Source organism: Saccopteryx bilineata, chromosome 4 (genome assembly GCF_036850765.1).
Source record: "Saccopteryx bilineata isolate mSacBil1 chromosome 4, mSacBil1_pri_phased_curated, whole genome shotgun sequence".
In the NCBI taxonomy this organism is placed as follows: Eukaryota; Metazoa; Chordata; class Mammalia; order Chiroptera; family Emballonuridae; genus Saccopteryx; species Saccopteryx bilineata.
The window spans coordinates 60640959-60665354 of record NC_089493.1 but is presented as its reverse complement, the minus strand read 5'-3'; the positions used below and the strand labels follow the sequence as shown (position 1 = coordinate 60665354).

General features: G+C 44.0%; 1 protein-coding gene across 1 annotated transcript in view; it reads right to left on the bottom strand.

The window, feature by feature from the left end:
* Positions 1-22819, bottom strand: part of MYO1E (myosin IE) — a 239662-nt gene extending 216843 nt beyond the window's left edge. The window contains exon 1 of the mRNA XM_066275467.1: positions 22423-22819. Within this exon, the coding sequence (XP_066131564.1) occupies positions 22423-22425 (3 nt within the window). The 5' untranslated portion in view covers positions 22426-22819. The remainder of the gene's footprint in view (positions 1-22422) is intronic.
* Positions 22820-24396: the final 1577 nt, after the last annotated feature.

Below are 24396 nucleotides of genomic sequence, written 5' to 3'. Positions count from 1 at the left end.
AGGCAGAAGAGCCAGAAGAAGTGTCTAGTACAGAATTTCAGCAGTGATAGGGTGGTGGTACCTTACCTGTCTCGATGACTGGATTCAAAGCACTCTATATTGTTCTTATTAATACCCATGGCAGCACCCTGGAATGCAGAATGTAAACTATTCTTACTCCTCCCCCCCCTTTTTTTTTAAAGAATGAAATTGAAGTACAGAGAGTTAAGTGATTTGTTCTACTCAGTTCTAGGAAACAATGAGGGGGGGGGGTACCTTTCCTGATCACCAGGCAGGCTCCTGCCTCCCCCTCAGGGTGGAATAGAACCACTAGTGCTCTCTGAGGTGGCTCCTGACTCACCTTCACACCCTCTCCGGAGGATACACTGAGTCACAGTGGCGTTACCTTCTATTCACTCTGGCAGTATTTGTGGGGAGTTCCAAGGATTAAGCAGAAGCAAAAGAAGAGAGCTAAAATTCAAAAGGGCAAAGTTTATAGCATCCAACATTCAATCAACCACAGATGACCAGAGGACACATAGATAACCAGAGGACACAGTACCTGCCCCCAGGCACCATACGCATTCCTCGGGAGTGGGGGGTACCTGAGCCACACCTACCATAAGACACAACACAAATGTTATGGAAGAGCTGCTGAATGACCAGGAATAAGGAGGGCACACAGGAATGTGGAAAGATAGTAAACTTTGCAGAGTATAAAGAAATGTAAATCATCTCTGACCTCAATGGGCTTACATTCTCTCTGGGCAGTATGACTCATACATAGACAGCAATGCAAGATGATATACAATTAAATATCAAATAAATAACTCCAGGACAAGGGCTACCGATTTATTTATTTATTAATTAATTTATTTATTAGAAGGGGGGAGAGAGAGAGAAGCAGGGGAGGAGAAGGAAACATCAACTCCCGTATGTGCCTTGACCAGGCAAGCCCAGGGTTTCAATCCAACGACCTCAGTGTTCCAGGTCGACATTTTATCCACTGCGCCGTCACAGGTCAGGGCAAGGGCTACCAATTTAAATAAGGAATGACCTCAGTGAGCTAAAGCCAAGGTTTCCAGGAAATGAGCCTTTATTTGTACCTCAAAGGATTCTGACAAATGGCAAAAAAGGGAAGGGAAGTCCAGTCATGGAAAATGGTCTGACCAAGGAGTATATTCCAGCCAGACGGTAAAACATCAACATGAGAATCAGCTCATTCATTCATTCATTCAATATTTATTGAGAATCTCTTATATGTAGGCATGATGCCAGGAGCTAACAGTAAGGGCAAGACACTAGGCTGCCCTTGTGGAGTTCACATATCCCAGAAGGACGACTGGAAAGTAACAATTGGACTGAGGCAGTCTGGAATAGGTTTAATTGGGACAGGACCACATTTTGGATGTTAGAGTGTTTTCAGTAAAAGCCGAGTTTCTGAGTGAGAGTGACAGGGGCAAAGCTGTACTACCAGGAAGATGATTCAGACAGTGTTGCTTCTGTGAATGAGAGAAGAGTGAAGATCGCCTAAGAAACTCCTGCGATGGTCCTAGTGAAAAACAATGCAGATTCAAACCTGGGTGACAGCTGTGAAAAGGGCAGGAGAATACTGTGAGGACGTGAGTACCAACAGCAGCCCAGAAGGCAGGAGAGCGACGGACAAGGACCCCGATGTCCCTAGCCTAGATGCCTGGGGGAATTCTAAAAGGAAAAGCAGTTAGGAGGAGAAGATAACACAGACTTTCTCCAGCCCCAGGACTGGAATGTTCTGGGCGTGGGGCTCTTTTCAACACCCTTTTCTATTTTCAGGCTATCGCTCTTCCCCTGTCTGGACCTTTTTCTTCCTTCTTCAGCCTAACAACACCTGATTCAACAGACGAGTTCACAGTGAGGTGTTATTAACTGACAAGCAAGTAGCCTTTTATCCAGAACATTATAGTAGCTCAGAGGAATCGGTAACGGTGGAAAGGTTTGGTATCAACAGCAGCCACGGAGGAGACGTTCCGGGTTGAGAGCTTCCTAAACATAATGTAGACAGCCACTTATCCCATGTCTCTATTTAAGGACAGCTGACTCCAGAACTGACTGGGAGAAAACCTTCCTTCAACCCCACTCCTGAGCTGTGCCCTGTCATTTTTGTTTGGGCAGCGTAATTAGAGATGAGTGATTGGTGGCATCTCTGTCCTTGGAAGATGACATATGGAGGACAACCATCAGACTTCCTCTGGGGACATGTTTGGAGTCCTTACCGCGCTTGGACCACAGAGTTCCCGTGCTCTAGTGCTGAGCACTAGTGCTTTACACTCAATCACCTGAGGATCTTGTTAAGATGCAGATACGGAATCAATAGGTCTGGGGTGGAGTCTGAAGTTCTGCAGCTATAATAACATCCCAGGTGATGCCCATGCTGCTTGCCCATGAACGCACACCTTGAATACGGATGTGCCTAGGAATAGACAGCTCCTCTCCAAAGGAGACTGTAGATTCAGGTGACAATGAACTTAAATCCCTCCCTTTGCTACTTTTCAGATGGGTGATTTTAAGTGGGTTACTTAACTCCTGTTGGTCAAGTAAGTTTGTAAATATGATATATATGTTTACTCGCTTATAGTTTGCATTGGGTATGGGGGACAGGCTGTAAAGCAGGTTGTTATAGCCTGAGGCTTAGTTTCAAAACTAAGCTTTTCCCCACACCCTTGACTGATTGCATGATGTGGGTGGTGCACTCTCATGAGGAATCCCATTATGCCTCAGATAAGTGACTTTGTATCAGAGACTTCCTTGTTTGTATATTGGATTAAAGGTTTTGATTTCTGTACTATAAAATGGGGCAGAGGAGCCCATGGTGGAGGAGAGCAGAGAAAGGCCATGTGGAGAAGAGAAGCAGCCAAGATGGCGGAGTGCTGAAGGAGAAGCCAGTTTGTGCAGAGTTTGTGCAGAGAGAAGGAGATGGGGAACAGAGGTGAATAAGGCTGGTGAGGTAGAAACTTTTGATTCTAGGAAACTCGGATGAGTCAGTGGCTTTGGGAGCCCTGAATGGAAAGGGAAGTGTTTTCCCACTGTGTGTATTTCTTGCCCACTGGGTGCAAGGTAGGATTAAAGCTAATGGTCCACCAGTTCTTGGCTCCATTGGTTCTTTACCGTCTGTCTGAATCAAATGTGAACCTGCATGGGCCAGGCGGCTGTGATGGTGGCCATGGCTAATGGCTTTACGACTCCTGTATGGTTTCCTTATCTGCAAACCAAGAAAAAAAGATTACCGACCACTGAGGAGGTACAAACGCTGGATGATGCAGAGTGGGTCCTCGGTAACTGGTTAATTCCAATAGCAGATTCTCTTGTCTTCAGTGGGATGGAAAACTGTTAAAATCATACACGCATACCTCCCCCCACTACAGGCTAAGGTCTCCAGAGGGAATTACTGAGAATGCAAAGCACAGAACACACTCAGCAAGTAAAGAAGCCATTGAACATTCTTTACTATCATGTAACCCTGATTAATTACAAACGTGACCCAAAATAGCTTTATCCTGTATTTGTCTGAGTGATTTATAAAATTAAGATCTACTACATGATTTCCAAGCTCTGAAACTTCCAAACTCCAGCTGGCAGGGAAAGGAGGGCAGTATATTTACAGTCGATTTAACCAACATCAAAGTATTCTTCTTCGATCTTCACACTTCCCCCTCCCAAAAGTCAGATCTCCCTGCATTGAGAACGACTGTCACTGATACTGCACTTATAAATATGCATTCACTACATGAACCAGAATAGTCTTATACTTGGAATTCTTTGTTCTAGGTGAAGAAACAAACCTTGTCTACGTTTCTACATTTTGAAAAGCAAACCACAGCTCTATAAATGCATAGTTTTTGTCAGACTATCAACATTCCCTTGCATGCATTAATCTTTTAACCCTCAAAACTAAAGTATGTGAGCCAAGCAAACCTAACTTCAGAAACATCAGGTTCCAAAATAATCTACAGTTTGTTGTGTAGAGTATATATATTCTTTTCTGTTTAATCCTCTCCTTTCCTCTCACTTTCTCCATCCCGCACCTAAAACTGTTTAGAGAAAGCCCTATCACTAAAAGCTAACCACCCTTTCAAAAAAAAAAAAAAAAAACCATTAAGAGCCATTCAAAACCAAAAGAAACGCCTGGAAGGTGGAAAGAAGTTCTACTCTCAATGCAAATGAAGCTACTGGAATTTGTGAAGGGCAGAATCAACAAAACAATTAGGCTATTAGCATATCTCCTTGGAGACAATCTGGCCTTTAGAGGAGGGCAAAACCAGCTCTGACTTGGGCAGGTGAGTGGGCAGGCTGCAGACGTGAAAACCCAGGCAGGATAGACTCCTCTTCCAGACAGGGCAGGTATAAACTTCGTCAGGCAATTTTACATTCTGAAGGTAGGTCCATGTAGCTGAACAAGGGAAACCTTCTTATCCATCTTTCTATCTTATTCTCTTATTATCTGTGGAGGGCCACAGTGAATAAACCCCTAAGTGGGATCAGAGGTCCTCGAGTTACAACTGTTCCCGTTCTGTATTGGGAACTTTTCACTGGAAAGGGTCTTGGGGAATTTTGTTTCCATTTCACCTGGACAGCTCCACCACCCCTTGAGGGGATGTTAGGACTCGGTGTGTGGCCTGGAGGGACTGAGTCGGCTGTGGAAGCCATGGCCACCCAGCCGGCCTCCCTCTGCCTGCTGCCAGAGCTAAGCTGAACTTGCTAGTATCCTGTTCTATTAAAAGAAAACTCCAAAGGAAGCCTCCTAGTTTTATCTGAGGGGGCTATTTTTATCTCTGAAAAACATTTCGTTTACAATTAGTTAACTGTCTGCTTGAATCCACCCGCTCTCATCAATCATTCATTCACGGAAGGCTCCGTTGCTACAACCCAGTTGCATCTGGAAGGTTTTCTTTCAGCCCTTCCTGGGGGAAGTAGTTTGGTTCAATTCAGCCAAGTCCCACAGACAGACTGCACTGGGTGATGAAAACCCCCAAAACGCACATAACAAAGTGTATCCTTAAGACTTTTACAGCCAACTAGGACAGAATTATCACTCCAACACTCCCTCCCTCCCCCCGCTGGCAGGAGGACCCCAATTTACCTTGCCTGTCCCAAGGCCTCCATTCGTGGTCTGCAAGCCACTCAAAATTCCTAAATTCCTCACTGAAACCATTCTAACTGAAGGTCACACACACCTTTCCAACCCCCACGAGTTACCTGGACGTCTCCCCTTCCTTCCTGCCTCACCTTGGAGGCCGTTTCTTCCACCCTTTGGAGAGTTCAGCATACCTCCCCCCCCCCCCCCCCCCCCCCCCCCGCACCCCTATCCACCTCCAGCTGAACTGGGAAAACTTTCTCCAAAAAGCTCCCAAAGTGCAAGTCCACCCATTCTGTTAGCTGATGAGTTCCAGTACAAATACTTCTTGAAGACAGTTTGAATTGACCAGTATTTGGATTTCCTGTGAATTTTAAACATCTGAGTTCAACCTATTCTCCAAAAACGACATACAATTTAAAAAAAAAAATCAGACCGTTTACTTCAAAACTCTCATTTCAATTCACTCAATTCTTTCTCCCATCTATCTCTGCCTACTTAAATATCCACACGTGAAAATCAGTGGCAATGTGTGCATCACAGTAGTAGATTCTGTTTTCTGGGAGAACTCCGTTTCTTCGCAGATTTGCGGGGTGGGAGCGACCCGGTGTCAACAGTCAGGCCTGTTGATGGGTGAAGAAGGCATGGGGACGGGCAGGCTGATTCTCCCGCCTTCCGTGAAACAGCAGCTTGACTTTCAGGTGCCCTTTTCAATATCTTTATCCTTCTTTCTGTCCTCACCATTCCATTTCTCCGAAGGGCAAGCTGAATGAAGTGAGGAGTGACACCCACAGCAGACAACTACATCATTCCCACTAAAATCAAAGGCTCCGGTGACATCTGAAGGACGGGGCACTTTCGCTGATCAACTCCTCACCTGTTTCATTCCATCAGCAGAATACCCAAGAACAGCCGGTTATTGAAGTGGATTCCAGAGTGCTTCTCTATGTCAGCAGCTCTGCACTCTGCTCTTGACTCTCGAGAGAGACTGAGGGCAGCTTTCAAGGAGGCACCCTCACACACAGCAGAGGGAAATGCAAGCTTTTTTTTTTTTTTTTTTTTTTTTTTTTTGTATTTTTCTGAAGCTGGAAACAGGAAGAGACAGTCAGACAGACTCCCGCATGCGCCCGACCGGGATCCACCCGGCACGCCCACCAGGGGCGACGCTCTGCCCACCAGGGGGCGATGCTCTGCCCCTCCGGGGCGTCGCTCTGCCACGACCAGAGCCACTCTAGCGCCTGGGGCAGAGGCCAAGGAGCCATCCCCAGCGCCCGGGCTATCTTTGCTCCAATGGAGCCTTGGCTGCGGGAGGGGAAGAGAGAGACAGAGAGGAAGGAGGGGGTGGGGGTGGAGAAGCAAATGGGCGCTTCTCCTATGTGCCCTGGCCGGGAATCGAACCCGGGTCCCCCGCACGCCAGGCCAACGCTCTACCGCTGAGCCAACCGGCCAGGGCCGCAAGCATTTTTTTTCCCCCTCCAGGATGCTTAAAAATAGTTCTGTATGCCTAGAATGGCAAGTCTCAGTAAGAGGCAGAGGGAGGGGTATAAAATGAACAAGAAAGGACTCTACCTGAAAAGTAACTGATCAGAAAGAAAGATGAAATGGGCATAAAGACGACATGCTTAAAGAGCCAGGGATTTAGGATAACTTCCAACGATGCCCCTTAAAAAGGTACAGTCAGTCTGGCCAAAGAGAATTAGCCCATTGGAATGGGGGAGGGGAAGGAATCAACGGCAGCCAGACATCAGCCAGAGATGAGACCACCCAAGCCTGTAAGGGGCACAGCAAGTAGTTGGACTTGGCCAGATGATCTAGGTGAGAGGCAAAGCAAAAAGGTAGGTTGAAGCCACCTTCAGAGGTGGAATCCACAGGACTCAGCGGGTGGTGGAATCTTGCAATTCACTACATTTTATATCTATAGTATATAAAATACATCTTTGCCAACTGACTCTTAAATTAAGATGACCAACTTTTTTTTTAAAATGAAAAGGACAAAAATAAATTGAAAAAAAAAACAATATCATAAATAAAAGAAACATTTTATTCATTGCAACAATAATATACTATAATATGATAAATGCATAATAAAAACATTTGTAATATTTTATATTGTAATATGCTTACATGCCTATTAATTCTTAATAATAATTGCAAGAAAAATTCATTCCATTGAATGAATATCTTGTAACAATATATTGGAAATATCTGAACAAGAAATATCCTTCATATTGAATTTTATGTGAATTGTGTTTACCTATGATTGAATGTTCACTGAGAAAGAAATAATCGTGAGTCTACAATGTCGTATGTGCCGTGTCGTGTTTCAGTAAGAAGTACACAAAACCATTTGCATGCTCGGTATATCGCACGCTCTCTCAAGGTCTCCCGTGTGGAGCACATGAGTCTCATAATCACGTCTCGCCGCACTGTACTGATCCTTGATGAATTGTCATGTCAAATACAAATATGTCACATCACACACAATGAATCGACTCTGCATCAATTGAATATGGACATTTACAGATTAGTCTTCCAATATCAAAAAGGAGGACATGTAGGAGGACACTTTTCGAGAGAGGATGGAACTTACAAAAGAAGGACTGTCCTCCATAAAGGAGGACGATTGGTCACCTTACTTAAATACAACTGCTGCAAAAACTGAAGACTCTGATTCAGCCCCTAAGAGGACAGTACCTTACTGTCTCTGTGGAGCAGATAACTCCAGACACACTGGCATGCCAAATTCACTGGAGAGGTGCTAAGCAGGGTCCCACAGAGGAGGAGAAAGGGGGCTCACCATATTTTGGTGACCTTAATTATATATCCTCATTTCGGAACAGATGCAAACTATGTTTCCTGCCTTCTCCCGTCCTCCTCATCCCTCCTTGCTTCTAGAAGGACATGAGCCTGTGGGTAAAGAACAGAATGCTAGATAGATGGAGCTAGGCAGCTGGGGCTTGGAGCAGTGGGGAGAAAGAAACAAAAGCAAGAAGGTATCCCAGCAGTCCCATTTTTTAGTCTACATCCCAAGCTCTAGTCCTAGAATAATATAAACAGAGCACAGAAATCCACCCCAGAGCCACCAATTTCCTTCTTATTATGTGTCCTCAATTAGTAAATACTAATTTTATAAGGAATAACAATGAATCCTCACCGGGGAAATAAGATTTCAACTATTTACAAAGTCAAAACCTTATGTCCTTAATTTATATTTGAAGTCTGTATTAGTAATATTCCTCTTAGGCCCTGGTTGGGTAGCTCAGTTGGTTAGACCATCATCCCAATATGCCAAGGTTGTGGGTTCGATCCCTGGTCAGGACACATTTAAGAATCAACCAATGGCGGCATGAATGAACAGAATAGCAAATCAATGTTTCCCTCTCTGTCTTTCCTCCTTCCTCCCTCTCTCTCTCTTTCTCTTAAAAAAAAAAAAAAAAAAAAAAAGGTATTCCTCTTTGTAATCACAGAAGATAAAAACATAATAAATATAAGACCAATGTGGCTCTGTTTTTATGCTTTATTATTATTCTGAAAACTCAAGTTAGTTGTCAACTAATACTACCTACCATTACCTCAAGATAATTTATATTGGTTTAATGTCTCTGGGAATCTTACAAAAAACATTTTACTTATTGCTTTTAATATCCCTTCCTTCTAATGTTTTATTATGTTTGATTCTCAAACATTTCCAGTAAAAGCAGATTGAGGACGAAAATCCCTGGATTGGGGGTTCAAGAGACTTGGATTCTAGAGCTACCTCTTCTATTAATTTTCTAGGTGAGCTTAGTCTACTTAAATTATCTGGATCTCTGCGAGTCATTTGGGAAGGCTGTGGAACACATAGGGGATTTATGAACCTTCTTCCCAGGAGAAAATGCACACATTAACACAAACACAAACTTCAGCTTACAATTTCATAGAAACTCCCAAATAGTCTCCAGGGTATTTCTCATGTTGACATTCTATGTTCAAGGTACCTGGTCACTGAAAGAAACAAGTTTTATTTGTATAGCCATCACCATGATATAGGTAGATATGAGAAGGAATGAAGAGATTAATAACCACGAACTGGTTCTATCAATCATCCTTAAAAGCGGTGCCTGGATACAGCAGTTACAGTAGGGTGGGGAGCCAGTCCTGTCCTCTGCACCAAGACGACGGATGTCAAGATATAGCCCTGGCCCTGGCCAGTGGCTAAGTGAATAGAGCGTCGGCCCAGCGTATGGACGTCCTGGGTTCAATTCCCGTTCAGGGCACACATGAGAAGCGACTATCTGCTGCTCTCTCCCTCCCTCAACCCCTTCTCTACTTCCTCTGTTCCCCCAGCCAGTGGCTCAATTGGTTCAAGCATCAGCCCTAAACACTGAGGATAACTGGGTTAGTCTGAGTGCCTCAGACTCAGGTGCTAAAAATAGCTTGATTTGAGCAGCCTTCAGACGGGGTTGCTGGGTGGATCCCAGTCAGGGCACGTGCAGGAGTCTATCTCCTCTCCTCTCACTTAAAAAATAAGATATATATCCCTGCCAGAAACTCCTGTGGATGAGATTGGACTAAGCTTTAAGAAGTCTACCCAGTGACTGAAGATGTCTACATTATTCTGTAAAACAAAGCTTTTACTGTTAAAATCAAAGAGAAACTACTTGCTTTGATTCTGAGACACACCCTTTTTTCCTGCCCAAAGAGTAATTATGCCAAGAGCTGAGTTCTGCTTTATTTAAAAGCCAGGATAACACAGACATAGGATGAAATGATATGATATCTAGGGTTTGCTTCAAAAGAAACCAAGGGAAGGTGAGAAAAGAGAAAACAATTATATGCCAACAAATTAAACAACCTAGAAGAAATGGATACATTTCTGGAAATATACAACCTTCCAAGACTGAATCATGAAGAAATAGAAAATCTGAATGACCAATTGCTAGTAAGCATATTAAATTACTAATCAAAAACCTCCCAATAAAGAAAGTCCAAGAGCCTGACTGGTGATGGCACAGTGGATAGAGCACACACCTAGGATACTGAGGTCCCAGGTTCAAAACCCCAAGGTCGCCAGCTTCAGTGCGCCTCCTACAGCTTGAGCACGGGGTTGCAGACTTGAGCATGGGATCATGTTAATGGATCCAGCATGGTTGCTAGCTGGAGTCCAAAGGCCACTGGCTTGAAGCCCAAGGTTACTAGTTTGAGCCCAAGGTTGCTGCTGGCTTGAGCCAGGAGTCACTGGCTGGGCTGGAGCCCCCTGGTCAAGGCATGTATGAGAAGCAATCAATGAACAACTAAAGTGCCACAACTATGAGTTGATGCTTCTCATCCCTCTCCCTTCCTGTATCAAGAAAAGAAAAAAGAGAAAGAAGAGAAGAGAAGAGAAGAGAAGAGATTGGAAAAGTCAAGAAAAGTCAAGTCAAGTCCAGAATTCTACCAAATATTTAAAGAAGAATTAATGCCAATCCTTCTCAAACCCTTCCAAAATAAAAAATAAAAAACAGGAAGAGGGAACACTTCCAAACTTGTTTTACAAGGCCAGCATCACCCTGATACCAAAACCAGGCAAGGACACGACAAGAAAATCATAGGCCAATATCCCTGATGAACACAGATGCAACAATCCCGAACTAAACACTAGCAAACCAAAGCCAATAATACACTGAAAGAATCATACCCCACGATCAACTGGCAATTACTCCAGGGATGCAAGGATGCTTCAACATCCACAAATCAATCAACGTGATACACCACATAACAAAATGGAGAAAACAAGATGGGACATGAGTTTTCAACTATTAAAGTTGGGGGATGAGTTTTTTCCTTATTTGTCTAGTTTTAATTTCCTTTTTTTTTTCCATTTAAAAAGTGAGGAGGGCTGACCTGCAGTGGCACAGAAGATAGAGCACTGACCCAAAATGCTGAGGTCACCAGTTCGGAATCCCAGGCTTGCCCAATCAACGCACACATGAGGAGCAACCAATGAGCAACTAAAGTGAAGCAACTATGAATTGATGTTTCTCTCTTTCTCTCTCTTCCTCTCTCTCTAAAATCAATAAATATTTTTTTAAGTGAGGAGAAAATCAAAATGAAAATCCATAGGCTAATGGATTTTTTGAGATCTGTGCACAAAACTAAATTAATCCTACTCAATTTACATGTTGTTGAGGAACCCACAGATAGCACAGTGTATGGAACTGACAAGTGTTAATTTGGGGACCATCTTACAGACCAAAAGACATGACTTTCCACCAAGACCAAAAAAAAAAAAAAAAAGTAATTTTGTGTGTGAGAGGAATGTCTTTCTCCCCATGAACAGCTCAGTGCTGGCTTAAAAGGCAGAATTAAACAACGAGCAGTATTGTCCCCACCTGTTCCAACCCTATTATTCCACCCTTACGTCCAACAGGCCATCTAGCCCAGTCTTATTTGGCATGATTCACTGCTCTCTCAGTCTGGACTTAACTGTAAAATGTTTGTTATTTTCATGAAGCTCCCCTTAACAGATAGAAGTGATTTTTCTTCTTCTTGCTAGCTTCTGCTTTTACTATTTTTCCCAACAAAAGAGCAATTTAAAAATCATATTGAGTCTCCATTCTGCAAAATACTCCCTGTAGTTCTCATTGTTCATGCTTTGGGAAAACAGGTGGACATATCAGGAGCCCTGGGGGTTTCCATCCTACACAGGTGTTCAGAGGATCAGCCAGGGAAAACCTGTGCGCTGCCCCTGAATCTATTCCTGCCTTCAAGGTATTCACCTGATTAAGGTAAGCTGAAAAAGAAGGCTGAGGCTGGGCAACTGTACCTGAACTCCCAGGTAGAGCTCTCCATGTGATTTGCTTTGGCCAGTGGGACAACAGCAAGCATGATGATGCAAGCAGGTTTAAGCGATGCCGAGGCACTGGGCCTTGCTTTCTCTTTTGCTATGCTTGGGAACCCTGAAACCACTGTTGTGTAAACAAGCCACGACTAGCCAGTTGTGACGAGATACACAGCCAAGTATTCTCTGTTGCCCCAACTGAAATGGTGCCAACTATCAGACATGGGAATGAGGTCATCCCTAGATCCTCCACCCCCAGCCAAGCCGCCAGCTGACCACAGGGATCTGAGGAGCCAGTCCCACCCAGAACTGTCCAACCGCTGCACAAAATCATAAGAAATAATAAATATTTATTATTTAAGCCACCAAGTTTGGGATGGTTTGTTATATCAAAAGCTAACAAACACAACAGAGTAAGAAAAGATGACTCAGAGATGCTGAGATGTACTGAACCGTACTAGAGTATAATCACCAATGACACTTTATGTAACAGTCAATGGGACTTAACTATTGGTTTGATTTTATTCAATTCTCAATAAAATAATGTGACACAGATCCAATATTGAACATGCTCCCTAATACTCATCTCAAGACAATGTTTGCTACAACTTTTGGAAGAAGAGTGTATGGCCTTTATAAATTTATGAACCTCCTAAAATTATATGCAGAATTCTATGTTTATGTGTTTTCTTCTTATTAATTGGAAAGAGATGCTAAAACTATGGAGAATACCCTGGCCTGTGGTAGTGCAGTGGATAGACTGTCAACCTGAAATGCTGAGGTCACCGGTTCAAAACCCTAGGCTTGCCTGGTCAAGGCACATATGACAAGCAAGCAATGAACAACTAAAGTGAAGCAACTATGAATTGATGCTTCTTGCTCGCCCACTTCTCTCTTTGTAAAATCAATAAATAAAGTCTTTAAAAATACTGTGGAGAATAACATAAATGTTTATGTTCACACCACCCAGAATTAGTGATGTTATTTTATCTATGTGCTTTGGATTTTGTAATATATAAAGCAAATAAAACACTACTGATAACATTAAAGTTAGCCCAATGGCTGGTCCTCTTCCCTTCCTCCTTCTCCCTTCAGCAGCTTGAACTGGGTATCTTCTAGCCACTGATTTATATTTTGAAAAGAATATATACGTATATGAATATATATCCCCAAATAATATATATGGTCTTGTTTAGTATTTTTAATTTATTTTTATTCATTTATTTAATTTTTTCATTTATAGTTTACATTCAAGATTATTTTATATTAGTTTCAGGTGTACAGCATAGTGTTTAAACAATCATATACTGTACAAAGTGTTCTCTACAATATTTCCAGTACCCACCTGGCACCATAAACAGTATTACAATATTATTGACTACACTCCCTATACAGTACTTACATACCCATGACTATTTTGTCACTACCGATTTATACTTCTTAGCCCCTTCACCTTTTTCACCCAGTCCCCAATCTCCCTCCCCTAAATTTTTTCTTAAATGGTTTTATGTTTTATGTATCTTTCTACACCTTGCTTTTCCATCCAACACTACCTTTCTGAGATCTATCCATCTTATACTCTGTTATCAGTAAGTTACATCTTTATGCATTTCTCTACTAATGGACATTTAGATTGTTCCTTTTCATTTGTTTTTGCTGTTACAAACACTGTCAAGGAACAGATCAATAGCTTCCCACATGTTTTCGGAGGACCTCAGCACACCCATAAATATTGGGACTCTGATCATCTGATAGGGAAAAGGGGAATTACTATCACTTTGTGGATACACTTGAGCCTTAGCAGATTCCAAGTCTTGGAGGAAGCTATCTTTATTTACACCCCAAAACAGCTTAATAGATGTTACTAAATTCAAGTCCAAAATTTCCTATCACAAAAGTCTGAATCTACTTGGGGACACTAAAAACAAACATTATATTTTTGTTGTTGAAAATTCCTTAAGACCTGTGGTGGCGCAGTGGATAAAGCGTCGACCTGGAAATGCTGAGGTCGCCAGTTCGAAACCCTGGGCTGGCCTGGTCAAGGCACATATGGGAGTTGATGCTTCCAGCTCCCCCCACCCCTTCTCTCTCTCTGTCTCTCCCTCTCCTCTCTAAAAAAAAAAAAAATGAATAAAATAAAAAAAAGAAAAGTTAAAAAAAGAAAAAAAAGAAAATTCTCTAAAATCAGATAATGATACTGTCCAAATATGGTAATCTATGTTAAATCTTGGTTCTATGCATTACTGTTCCCAGGTAATATTATTCTAACTTGCTGTCAACATCAAATACTGGTCATGCCAGTTAAATTACTAACAGACTAATGATATGATACCCTAGTTTTTCCCTTTGCTTTCTGTCATGTATATATGACTAAAGCACTGAATTTCTGTGGTTATCTCATTTCCCTTATTTTTTATCTTTTAAAAGATAGATTTAACAAGATCAGAGAGCTTTCTAGTACAACTTTTACTTTCATGCTTGCTTTCAGTATATCATCTAGTCCCGAAACTGTGATATACAAAACCCTAAAACAAGGAAATTAAAACCCTGACCATTACTAGCCATAACAGACAATGCTCTTAAGTCTAACTTATCCTGCTCTGGTATTATTGAGTAAAATGAGCTAAAATAGATGGTTTTTAATATCAAGTTTGCCTTCCCTCAGGAGTATGTGAAATGATGAAGTGATAACACATACTTGGACTCAGAAATTCAAATTTAGAAATAATTCATTGCTTTTGAAAGAGCGTAAATAAAGTTAGTAGACTTGGTTAGTTACATGCAAATTGTATGGCCCAGAGTGATTTTCTTTTCCTCACTACACTTGGGGTCTTCTGTTTTTCTTTTACCTATGAAATGGCAACAGAAACCATCACTTGTGCAAGAATGAAATGAAATCACTCTATAAAAACCCTTTCTTACCATTTCTCCACTAGACTGTGAGCTTGTCATTCGCTGAGGCCGTACTTAATTCATCATGGATTTCCCCATCAGCGGTTGCCACCATATTTGGTAAGAATGCCTACATCAAGCATGTCGGCTAACCTCCTTTGCTACGGCTATGTCTTCTCCACATTAGGGACCAAAGCTCTCCATTTTCAATCAGTGGTTTCTCTGACAAGACCACTCATATTTGCCAGGTTGGAGCCAGACATTTGAGCACCCACTGGTGTCACACATTTACATGCCAACACCATAATCTAGAGGCAATACCAACAGTTCCACCTTTGGACCAGGACTTGGGAGTGTGTAGTGCACCTCATGCCTGCCTATCTTGCTCCAGACTCTACACCAAATACAGGTTCTATGTCTGAGGAGTGGCAGGAGGCTGAACAGCACATTACTGACCAAAGCAGTTCTACTGGGTGCAGGAGGGACTCTCTCAATGCACACAGTAGACAATGGTACTGCCCCAAACAGGAGAGGTCTCCGTACAGTTATGACTCAAACTGGGTACTCGGGCAACATGGGATTATTATGCCGCCACCAAAATACGATAAATAGGCATACCAAGGAAAAGGATTTATAAAATAAATTGGAAAATACAAAGCACAAATTGTATATTTGCCCCGTAATTACAACTACATAAAACAATGTGTGTTCTGGATAGACTAGAAGAAAACCTAAAGATTTGAAAACAATACCATTAGGGTAGTGTTATAATGGGGGGAATTATTCTAAATTTATATCTCATAATCTTTTACAGTTAATGTAGTAACAAATCAAAAGTAAATAACAACTTTATGTCTCCTAGCAGGTTTTTGTAAATGGTCCCAGAAAAAAAATTAACTGTTTGGCCTGACCTGTGGTGGCGCAGTGGATAAAGCGTCGACCTGGAAATGCTGAGGTCACCGGTTCGAAACCCTGGGCTTGCCTGGTCAAGGCACACATGGGAGTTGATGCTTCCAGCTCCTCCCCCTGTCTCTCTCCCCTCTCCCTCCCTCTCTTTCTCCCCTCTCCCTCCCTCTCTCTCTCCCCCCCCCTCTCTCCCCTCTCTCTTTCTCCCCCTCTCTCTCCCCTCTCTAAAATGAATAAATAAAATAAAAAATTTTTTAAATTAACTGTTTGTGTCTAGACTCTAAGGAAATAGACTCTAATCCACCATCATGGTTTGGTGGCAAATATTAGGCTGCGATCAGAAAACCTGGATTCTGGCACCAGCTCAGCCAAAACCTAGCTCTGAGACTCTGGAAGTCAACTAGCCACTCTAGACCTCTGTCAAGCAAAGGGATTTAGGATAGAATTCGTAAGCTCTCTTCTGGGCTTTCTATAATGCGGTGTGTGTTTTCCTTTCCACAACGTAGCACGTGACTGTAAGGTTCTATGAAGGAATTTTTAACAAACACTTTAGAACTCATAACACACAAGAGAGTGTGCCCCTTCCCTTCAGAGCAGCCCTTACACTTATGCCTGGACAGGGCCACCTCCTCTTCGCCCTCCACAGCCTGTTCTGTATGATACTGCACATCTTGAGTAGGGCCAATTTTTTCTCCGTTGAGGCAGAATGTTAACTCCTGGAAACAGCTCAGAGGAACTGAGCGCTAACACTGGTGAGTAAGATGGGTGATCACACTGGACACAAACATTTTAGGTCATGAAGGAAGTTAAAAAATAGATTTTTTTTAAAAAATGACCATTCTAAAGTGCTTTGAACAATGTTAGTGACGTTGTTCCTCTGGTGGCAACTCAGAAGGGAGGGCTGACATATGTCCAGTGTAAATTCCACAGTTGGCCAAAGCCAACGCACTATTTTAGGGAAGACTCTTACAGTTGAGAAATACAGTTGTATTTCTCTCAAGTGTGGCTCTCATAAAGATATCTAAAAAAAAAGATACTTTGTTAAGATGCCCAAAAACCTTTCATCTCTGCCAAAATAAACCCTGAAGTTGAAATTCAAAACACAATTTGTTTACCATTATTACAGAATGTACTTATAAGGCTGAGATGTTTATTTTTAATACCTTTGGCATTTAACCTTTAACCCCTAATTTGCTCTGTAAACATTAAGTCTCAGCAAGGTTAAAAAAAATAAAAAATTACCAAAGGGAAACTCATTTTAATCACATATTAATAAAAACATAAGTTTAGTTATATCTTTGTAAAAACAAAACAGTAGATGACTCAAGCTTGGAAAATCATGACTATACATAATTTCTATATATCCGATTATGAAGTTTTGGGGGGGGGGTTGTGACAGAGACAGAGAGAGCCAGATAGGGACAGACAGGAAGGGAGAGAGATGAGAAGTATCAATTCTTCCGTTGCGGCTCCTTAGTCTCCTTAGTTGTTCATTGATTGCTTTCCCATATGTGCCTTGACTGTGGGGCTACAGCAGACTAAGTGACTCTTTGCTCGAGCCAGCGACCTTGGGTTCAAGCTGGTGAGCTTTGCTCAAACCGGATGAGCCGTGCTCAAACTGGCGACCTCGGGGTCTCGAACCTGGGTCCTCCGCATCCCAGTCTGAGGCTCTATCCATTGCGCCACCACCTGGTAAGGCCCATTCTGAAGTTCTTAATACCCTGCATTTGTATAGAGGTTTCAAAATATTTCTGCTTTTTGAAGCTGATGAAAAGAGCCCTCATAAGTTTCTAGTACGGAAATGCAAAGTACTACATGTTCTCTTCCATTTAGTCTCACATGAATTCAGGACATTAACACTAAATGCAAGAGCAAAATATACTGCATGTGATATTTACTAAAATGCTCATTATCTAGCTCCAAGAATGACCCCTGAAACAGACCTCGAATTCATGAGATTCAACTGGGAAAGGACTAATAAAAGAGGTGCATCATACAACATTGGGGGTGGGGTGTATTTTCACTGGAGAAAAGAGTTGATGGGTTAAAAAAGAAGTTATGCCTGATCTATGGTGGCGCAGTGGATAAAACATCGACCTGGAATGCTGAGGTCCCCGGTTCAAAACCCTGGGCTTGCCTGGTCAAGGCACATACATACCGGAAGTGACTATAAGCTGACGCTTCCTACTCCTCTAACCCACCTCTCCCTCTCTCCCTCCCTCTCTCTCTCCTCTAAAATGAATAAATTAAAATCTTTTTTAAAAAGAAAAGAAAAAGATGCTCCATGTAGAGCCACCACTCACAGAACAATCTCACTAGTGTTTAGATAGCTCCGAATAGTAGCAACTGGATGTGGAGGTCTCCGTTTAATAGCTTCGAGAGTCCATGGGCCCAGGCACTACTTCGATCTTTTAAGGGAAACCCAGCGGGAAGGTGTGGATGTATCAATAAAAATCTAACAGCATTACTGGGCATGCAGCTAAAGTTTAGAAAATCGTGCTGGTGAACGAAAGGAAAGAAGTGGGGTGGTTCACAGGCCACCACTCTGAGATTCACAAGGGAATGGCTGTCAACAGCTGACCTGCAAGTGTTTGTTGCCCTCTCAGTAATGATCAGGACACTTTCAAAAATTGGCCAGTTTGGCCTAACCTGTGGTAGTGCAGTGGATAAAGCTTCGACCTGGAACGCTGAGGTCGCTGGTTCAAAACCCTAGGCTTGCCTGGTCAAGGCACATATGGGAGTTGATGCTTTCTGCTCCTCCTTTCTCTCTGTCTCTGTCTCTCTCTCCTCTCTAAAATGAATAAATAAATAAAGTTTTTTAAAAAATTGGTCAGTCTGGTGTAAAAATCTGGATTTCCTTCTTCTTCTTCTTCTTTTTTTTATTGATTGATTTTTAGATAGAGGTAGAAGAGAAAGAGAAAGGAGAATCATCAACTTGTAGTAGGTGCTTCCCATATGTATGTGCCTTGACTGGGCAAGCCCAGGGCTTTGAACTGACGACCTCAGCATTCCAGATTGACAATTTATCCACTGTGCCACCACAGGTCAGGCCAAAATCTGGATTTTTCAACTTTATCTTTTAAAAAAAAAGACAATTTGGTAATATGGTCAATGTAACGAGGGCCTAGGGTCGAGTTAATGATGCCTCTTTAGACGGGGCATATGTTCCATATTTATTCTCCAGAGGCCAGCCTCACTCCATCAAAAACTATCCTGGCCTCCCTAGATAGATGTTTGAGTTTGCAACCACTGATAGAGCTAAAATCATGGACAAAATGGTGGAGGAGGTGGCTTCCAGCTTCTGCAAACGTACGCTTCCTCCCCTTTCCATCCCTCTCCTTCCACTGCTCCCCTGGGCTTCCCTCCTTGCGCTGGGCTGGCCCACCTACTCTCACCCCTAGATAACGTCTTGACTCCAGATCTTTCTCTAACCCCTCTGCCTCCATCAAAACATTTCTGCACTTTATTGCATTCTTTTCTGGTTTTGTTTTGTTGTATTGTTTTATTTTGGCCAGGAAACTACTTAGCAATCTGATAAACTAATCAGTGGGAACAGACTAGGTTACCTTTCCAGAAAACATATTTGAAATGGATTTCAGACACTGGAAATACATGACATGCTTTCAAAGCTCAAAGGAACTTACCTGCCTTGAAGTCAGCTATCCATCAGATTTCTAAGTTCATAAGTCCATTCCTGTGTATTTTCATATATAATATCTGCAATTTACTCACAAGTAATATGCAAGTAAGAACAAGGGACCACATCTTGAATATATCCTGAGGTGATGGCCAATTCATATTTACTCAGATTCTTCAGTCTAAGTTGCAGGAAACATCTATGTATCATAATTTCTGGGTCCAAAGTGTACAACAGAGGTACAGACTGTCCATGGCCACAAAAGCAGAGCTTTCTTTGTGGATGACAATAAAGCCGGATTCTATGAAGGAAACCTTGACTTTAATTAAAGTCAAAGAGATAATTGTACCCTCCTAAACTAACATATACAAAAAGACATCAGAGATTTTTTTCCCTAAGTTCTTCAAGTCTCCTAAAAATTTCTATTGCCTTGGCAGTGTTCCTGGTTCTCCAAAGATGGAAAAAAAGTGAAGTGTATCAAAGTGAGTTCTGAGTAGGAAGAGATCAGGTAAATATAAACTGTACACTGTGTTCGTAAGTCAGTAAATGGCTATCTTCCTATGAGTCACTACTGACTGAGTCCTGGTTGGGCCTTGGGTACAGGTAGAGAGCCTTCCTAATGCAAAGCTGCCAGACTTTCTAAAAGACCATGAACACACACACAGAGACAGAGAGACAGGAAGAGAGAGAGACAGAGACAGAAAAGAGAGAGAGAGAAATCAGCAGTACAGGTGCTTTCCTTATAGCCCAGCCAAAGAAGAGCCTGATGCATTATATTCTCCTCGCTAACCCTCAGCCACGCCCACTGAAGCCAGTTCCCCTCTCTTCCTGTTCTAAGCAGCTGAGGGAAGCAGCTGGGCAGACCCAGACAGATGTGAAGCCTTGTTTGGCTTGAAGGGGTCTTCTATAAACAGTAAACATCATAACTGAGGTTTCTGCCTATTTAAGACGCTGATGCTCTAAGGCAACTTCACCGATCTAATGAACAAATTCTAATTTTTCAAGTCAGTGAAGAAATGATTTGTTGAATTTTTGCCAAATTGCTCTAGATCCAGTAGATCCAGTGATGGCACAGCTCCTGTTTCAGGACAGCCAGCTGTTTCAACTTTTCTGTCAGGGAATTGCGGCATCAGCAACCGTATCTGATGCACTGATAATCTCCTGGCAGCCCACAACATGGCCATCTGTGCTGTTGGCAGAGGGTCCATCAATAGGTAAGTCACACCCTGTGCTCTGACAGACAAGCTACACAATGCTGGAAACCACTCTCTTCTTAACGTTCTCCTCTGCACCCATTTACCAACCATAAACTTCAACAGCAACGAGACCTCATTGAGCACCAAGTTTCTGAAGTCACCAAAAAAGTATCCTTCATTAGTTTTTCCTCTGCCCAGCATGAAAAACAAATTAACAAAGGGAAAGTTAATAATCTCAAGGTACCACTTCCTCAAGTACTTTAAATTCAGTAAGATTCTTTAGGCTCTTGACAAACACGTTGATTTCTTTTCTAGAAATATTGGACCATGGAAAATAATTACAGCAATTCTAAAGTACTAGGACTATCACATTGCTTAAGTTCAAGTGGCCAATTACGCAGTGGCCCAATTAGGTAACCCCACCCAGACACACACTCAGCGTAAGTAAATGGTTCTTTATAGGGGTTCCAAAAATAATGTAAGGTAGACTGACTTCTTAAACCCTAAAAGTGAAACAGGAAATTTACAGATCAAGTGTCCTCTTACGTAGGGGCAAAGGTAACATAATCTTGGGCTATGTAAAAAGAAAAATCTTTGGTCAAGGCTGTCCTTTTAAATATTGTTTGTTTTTAATTCTTCTTTTGAACAAACACCGTACTGGGTCAAGGGCTGCTTTGGGTTTTGTATGTAGGATCCGATGGGCCTTTAAACTACACGTCCCTCAGTCAGGTCATGCGGGATAGATTTTTAAATTAGTGCTGTACTGGTTATCATTTTGACTTCGCTCCACTTTCACAGTCATTAAAAAAACCAAACAAACCAGAAGAGGACCAGTTCATCCACCTAAGCAGGATTGTTTGAAAAGAAGCAAGTGTGGAAACTATGAAGAACTTTATCTTTTTTCTTCTGATGGGCTGCCAATCTCTTCAAAATAGTCACTGCTTTTGTGTCTGACCGTCAAGTACACCAAAGCCCAAGGGATGCGGCTAAAGCTGTTGGGGTCGGGGTGGCCGGGGCGGGGAGTTCGGGCGAAAGAGAAAAAGTCAAAAAACGAAGCAGAGAAAAAGCCAGTCACTTCCAGGTATTCCCAAAGTGCCAACGGAAAAGGAACAAAAAACTCGACTTCCTCCCGTGCGAACCGTTCACGATACACCCGAAAAGGGCCAGTCACCTCGCATTGGGGAAGAGGTGAAGAGTAGGGGCGGGGATGTTTACTTCGCGTCTTGAGAGCAAAGACCCTCCGGGCCGGCTCCGCGCAAAGGCCAGTCCAGCGTAGCTCGGGGCTGCGTCGGGTCACTTTCTCTCCGGGGCGCCAGTTCTCCGCCAGGTGCTCACCCTACCTGGCGCCCCTACCGGCCTTTGTGCGGCCCGCGCCGCCCCCGCCAGCGTGCGGAGGCCGGCGGCCGGGCGGAGGGGGAGAGGGAGGCAGCCCGCGCCGGTGCCCGCGGCGGGAGGGGCGCGCGGGGACCGAGGGGGCGCAGCCGGCCGGCTCCCGCGCCAACGTGCCGGCCATCCGCGACCCGGCCGGTGGAACCAGAGGGGCACAGGCGGCTGCCCCATCTTCCCCGCAGGAAGAAAGGGACCCTCTCCGAGGGCCATGCCCCGGAACATACATCTCCCCATGCTCTGGCTTCCGACAGCTGGCAGCCATCGCAACCCTGCCATAAAAAGTTTCGCGGCGCTGAAAGCGACTTGAAAGAAAAGTTTTCCTTGGCCCCTCGCTCCCTCTCCCCCAGCCCCGGGTGAAGGTAGGCAGCAGGAAATAAGCTCGCGACGTGCCGACTCCGGCGTCCACCTTCTCCACCCTTGGCCTGGGCAGCGAGCCCAAGGTGGATGCCCAGCGCCGGGGCTTCCTGCCCCAGCCCAGGGTCAGGCGTCCTGAGACGCTGCGCGGCCAACTCACCATAGTGACTCGCGCCGCGGTTGAGCCTCTGCCGGGTCCGGCTGCCGGGGTGCTGGCGCTGCTGGAACGCAGTCTCCTAGGCGAACTTCAAAAGTTGGTTCCCTTCGCCAAAAACGGGCTCTCGACACCCAAGCACTCACAGGAGCCAATGGGAACCCTGGGGGGACTCCATCCAGGCGGGATCGGTGGTTCTAGGTGAGGGCGACAGGGAGGCTACTTAACAGGCTGGGCGTATGCTGCCGAGGGCAGGGGTCCACTCAGACCAGGCGCTCGCCGCCCGCCTAGAAGAGTCCGATGCTCTCAGCGCGTCTACCTAGCTGCCCTGCCTCGCTCCTCTTTCTTCGGCCACTTACTCCGTACTCCTCTGGCTGAGCCTCCAGTCGGGCTGGGCAATCTGTCCATAAATGGAGAATTCAGTTCAGGCCTGACCAATCAGGGTTTGTTTTCACAGCGTCACTCCTTAGGGAAACCGTAGTAGCCAACAAGCTTGGAGCTGTTGGAGTTTCCAAAGACCTCTGGATCCTGTAGTCCTCCTCCACGCCAACCACCGAACAGCGCTGCTGACCCAGCTCGCTCCCGGTAACTGTCAGAAGGAAAACTGTGAAAGAGAGGTAAACCTCTCACTACTTTTTTTTCTTTTTAACGCGAAAATTAGAGTAGGTGTAGCTTCCAAGCTGAAATGGTATGTACTTTTTCCATAACTTTATTTTTACAAGGAAATATTTTATCAGCATAAAAGATCAGCGTCGTGGCAGCAACCCAAAGGAAATCCTTTTGCTTTCCAACGTCTGGATTGTGAGGAAAGTAAAAAATACCATTTCCCCCACCCCTCCTTTTACCTGCGTTTCCCTGGAAAACAAAGGAAGGCTTTTGGCAGGGGGTGGTGGTGGATGTTTTGATGAACCTGCACTTGCAGTGAGCAGAGGGAGGGGAGAGAGAAGTGGGGAGAAAGCACCATCCAACCTCAGTCCGCGCGTATCTGTTGAGAGCAATCAGAACTGTGAAAGTACATTATTCCACCGTGAGGAGTTTCAAGAAATCAGGTAGACAGAATATTGGGGTGGGGGAACGCAGAATCCTGAGATACAGGTAAGTTGTCTGAGTTTAGTATTTTAAGCGTTCGGGAAGTAAACTTGGTGGGTCACAACAGGATTGTGCGCCTGGCGGCAGTGGTAAAATTTGAAAACTGCAAGGTACAGAAAAACTATGAAATGCAATGCTTTACTGATTACTTTAATAACCACGGTGGTGACCTATGGTGGCATAGTGGGTAAAGTGTCTACTTGAAACTCTGAGGCCCTGGGCTTGCCTGGCCAAGGCACATATGGGAGTTGATGTTTCCCGCTTCTACCTCCTTCTCCCCCCCCCATCTCTCTAAAATGAATAAATAAAGTCTTTAAAAAAAGTTTAAAAAGGCCTGACCTATGGTGGCATAGTGGGTAAAGTGTTGACTGGAACACTGAGGTCGCTGGTTCAAAACCCTGGGTTTCCCTGGTCAAGGCACATATGAGAGTAGATGCTTCCTGCTCCTCCCTCTGCCCTTCTCTCTCCCTCTGCCCTTCTCTCTCTCTCTCTCTCTCTCTCTCTCTCTCTCTCTTTCTCCCTCCCACCCCTCCTCTCTAGAATGAATAAATTTTAAAAATGTTTTAATTAAAAAAATAAGGCCCTGGCCGGTTGGCTCAGCGGTAGAGCGTCGGCCTAGCGTGCGGAGGACCCGGGTTCGATTCCCGGCCAGGGCACACAGGAGAAGCGCCCATTTGCTTCTCCACCCCTCCGCCGCGCTTTCCTCTCTGTCTCTCTCTTCCCCTCCCGCAGCCAAGGCTCCATTGGAGCAAAGATGACCCGGGCGCTGGGGATGGCTCTGTGGCCTCTGCCTCAGGCGCTAGAGTGGCTCTGGTCGCAATATGGCGACGCCCAGGATGGGCAGAGCATCGCCCCCTGGTGGGCAGAGCGTCGCCCCTGGTGGGCGTGCCG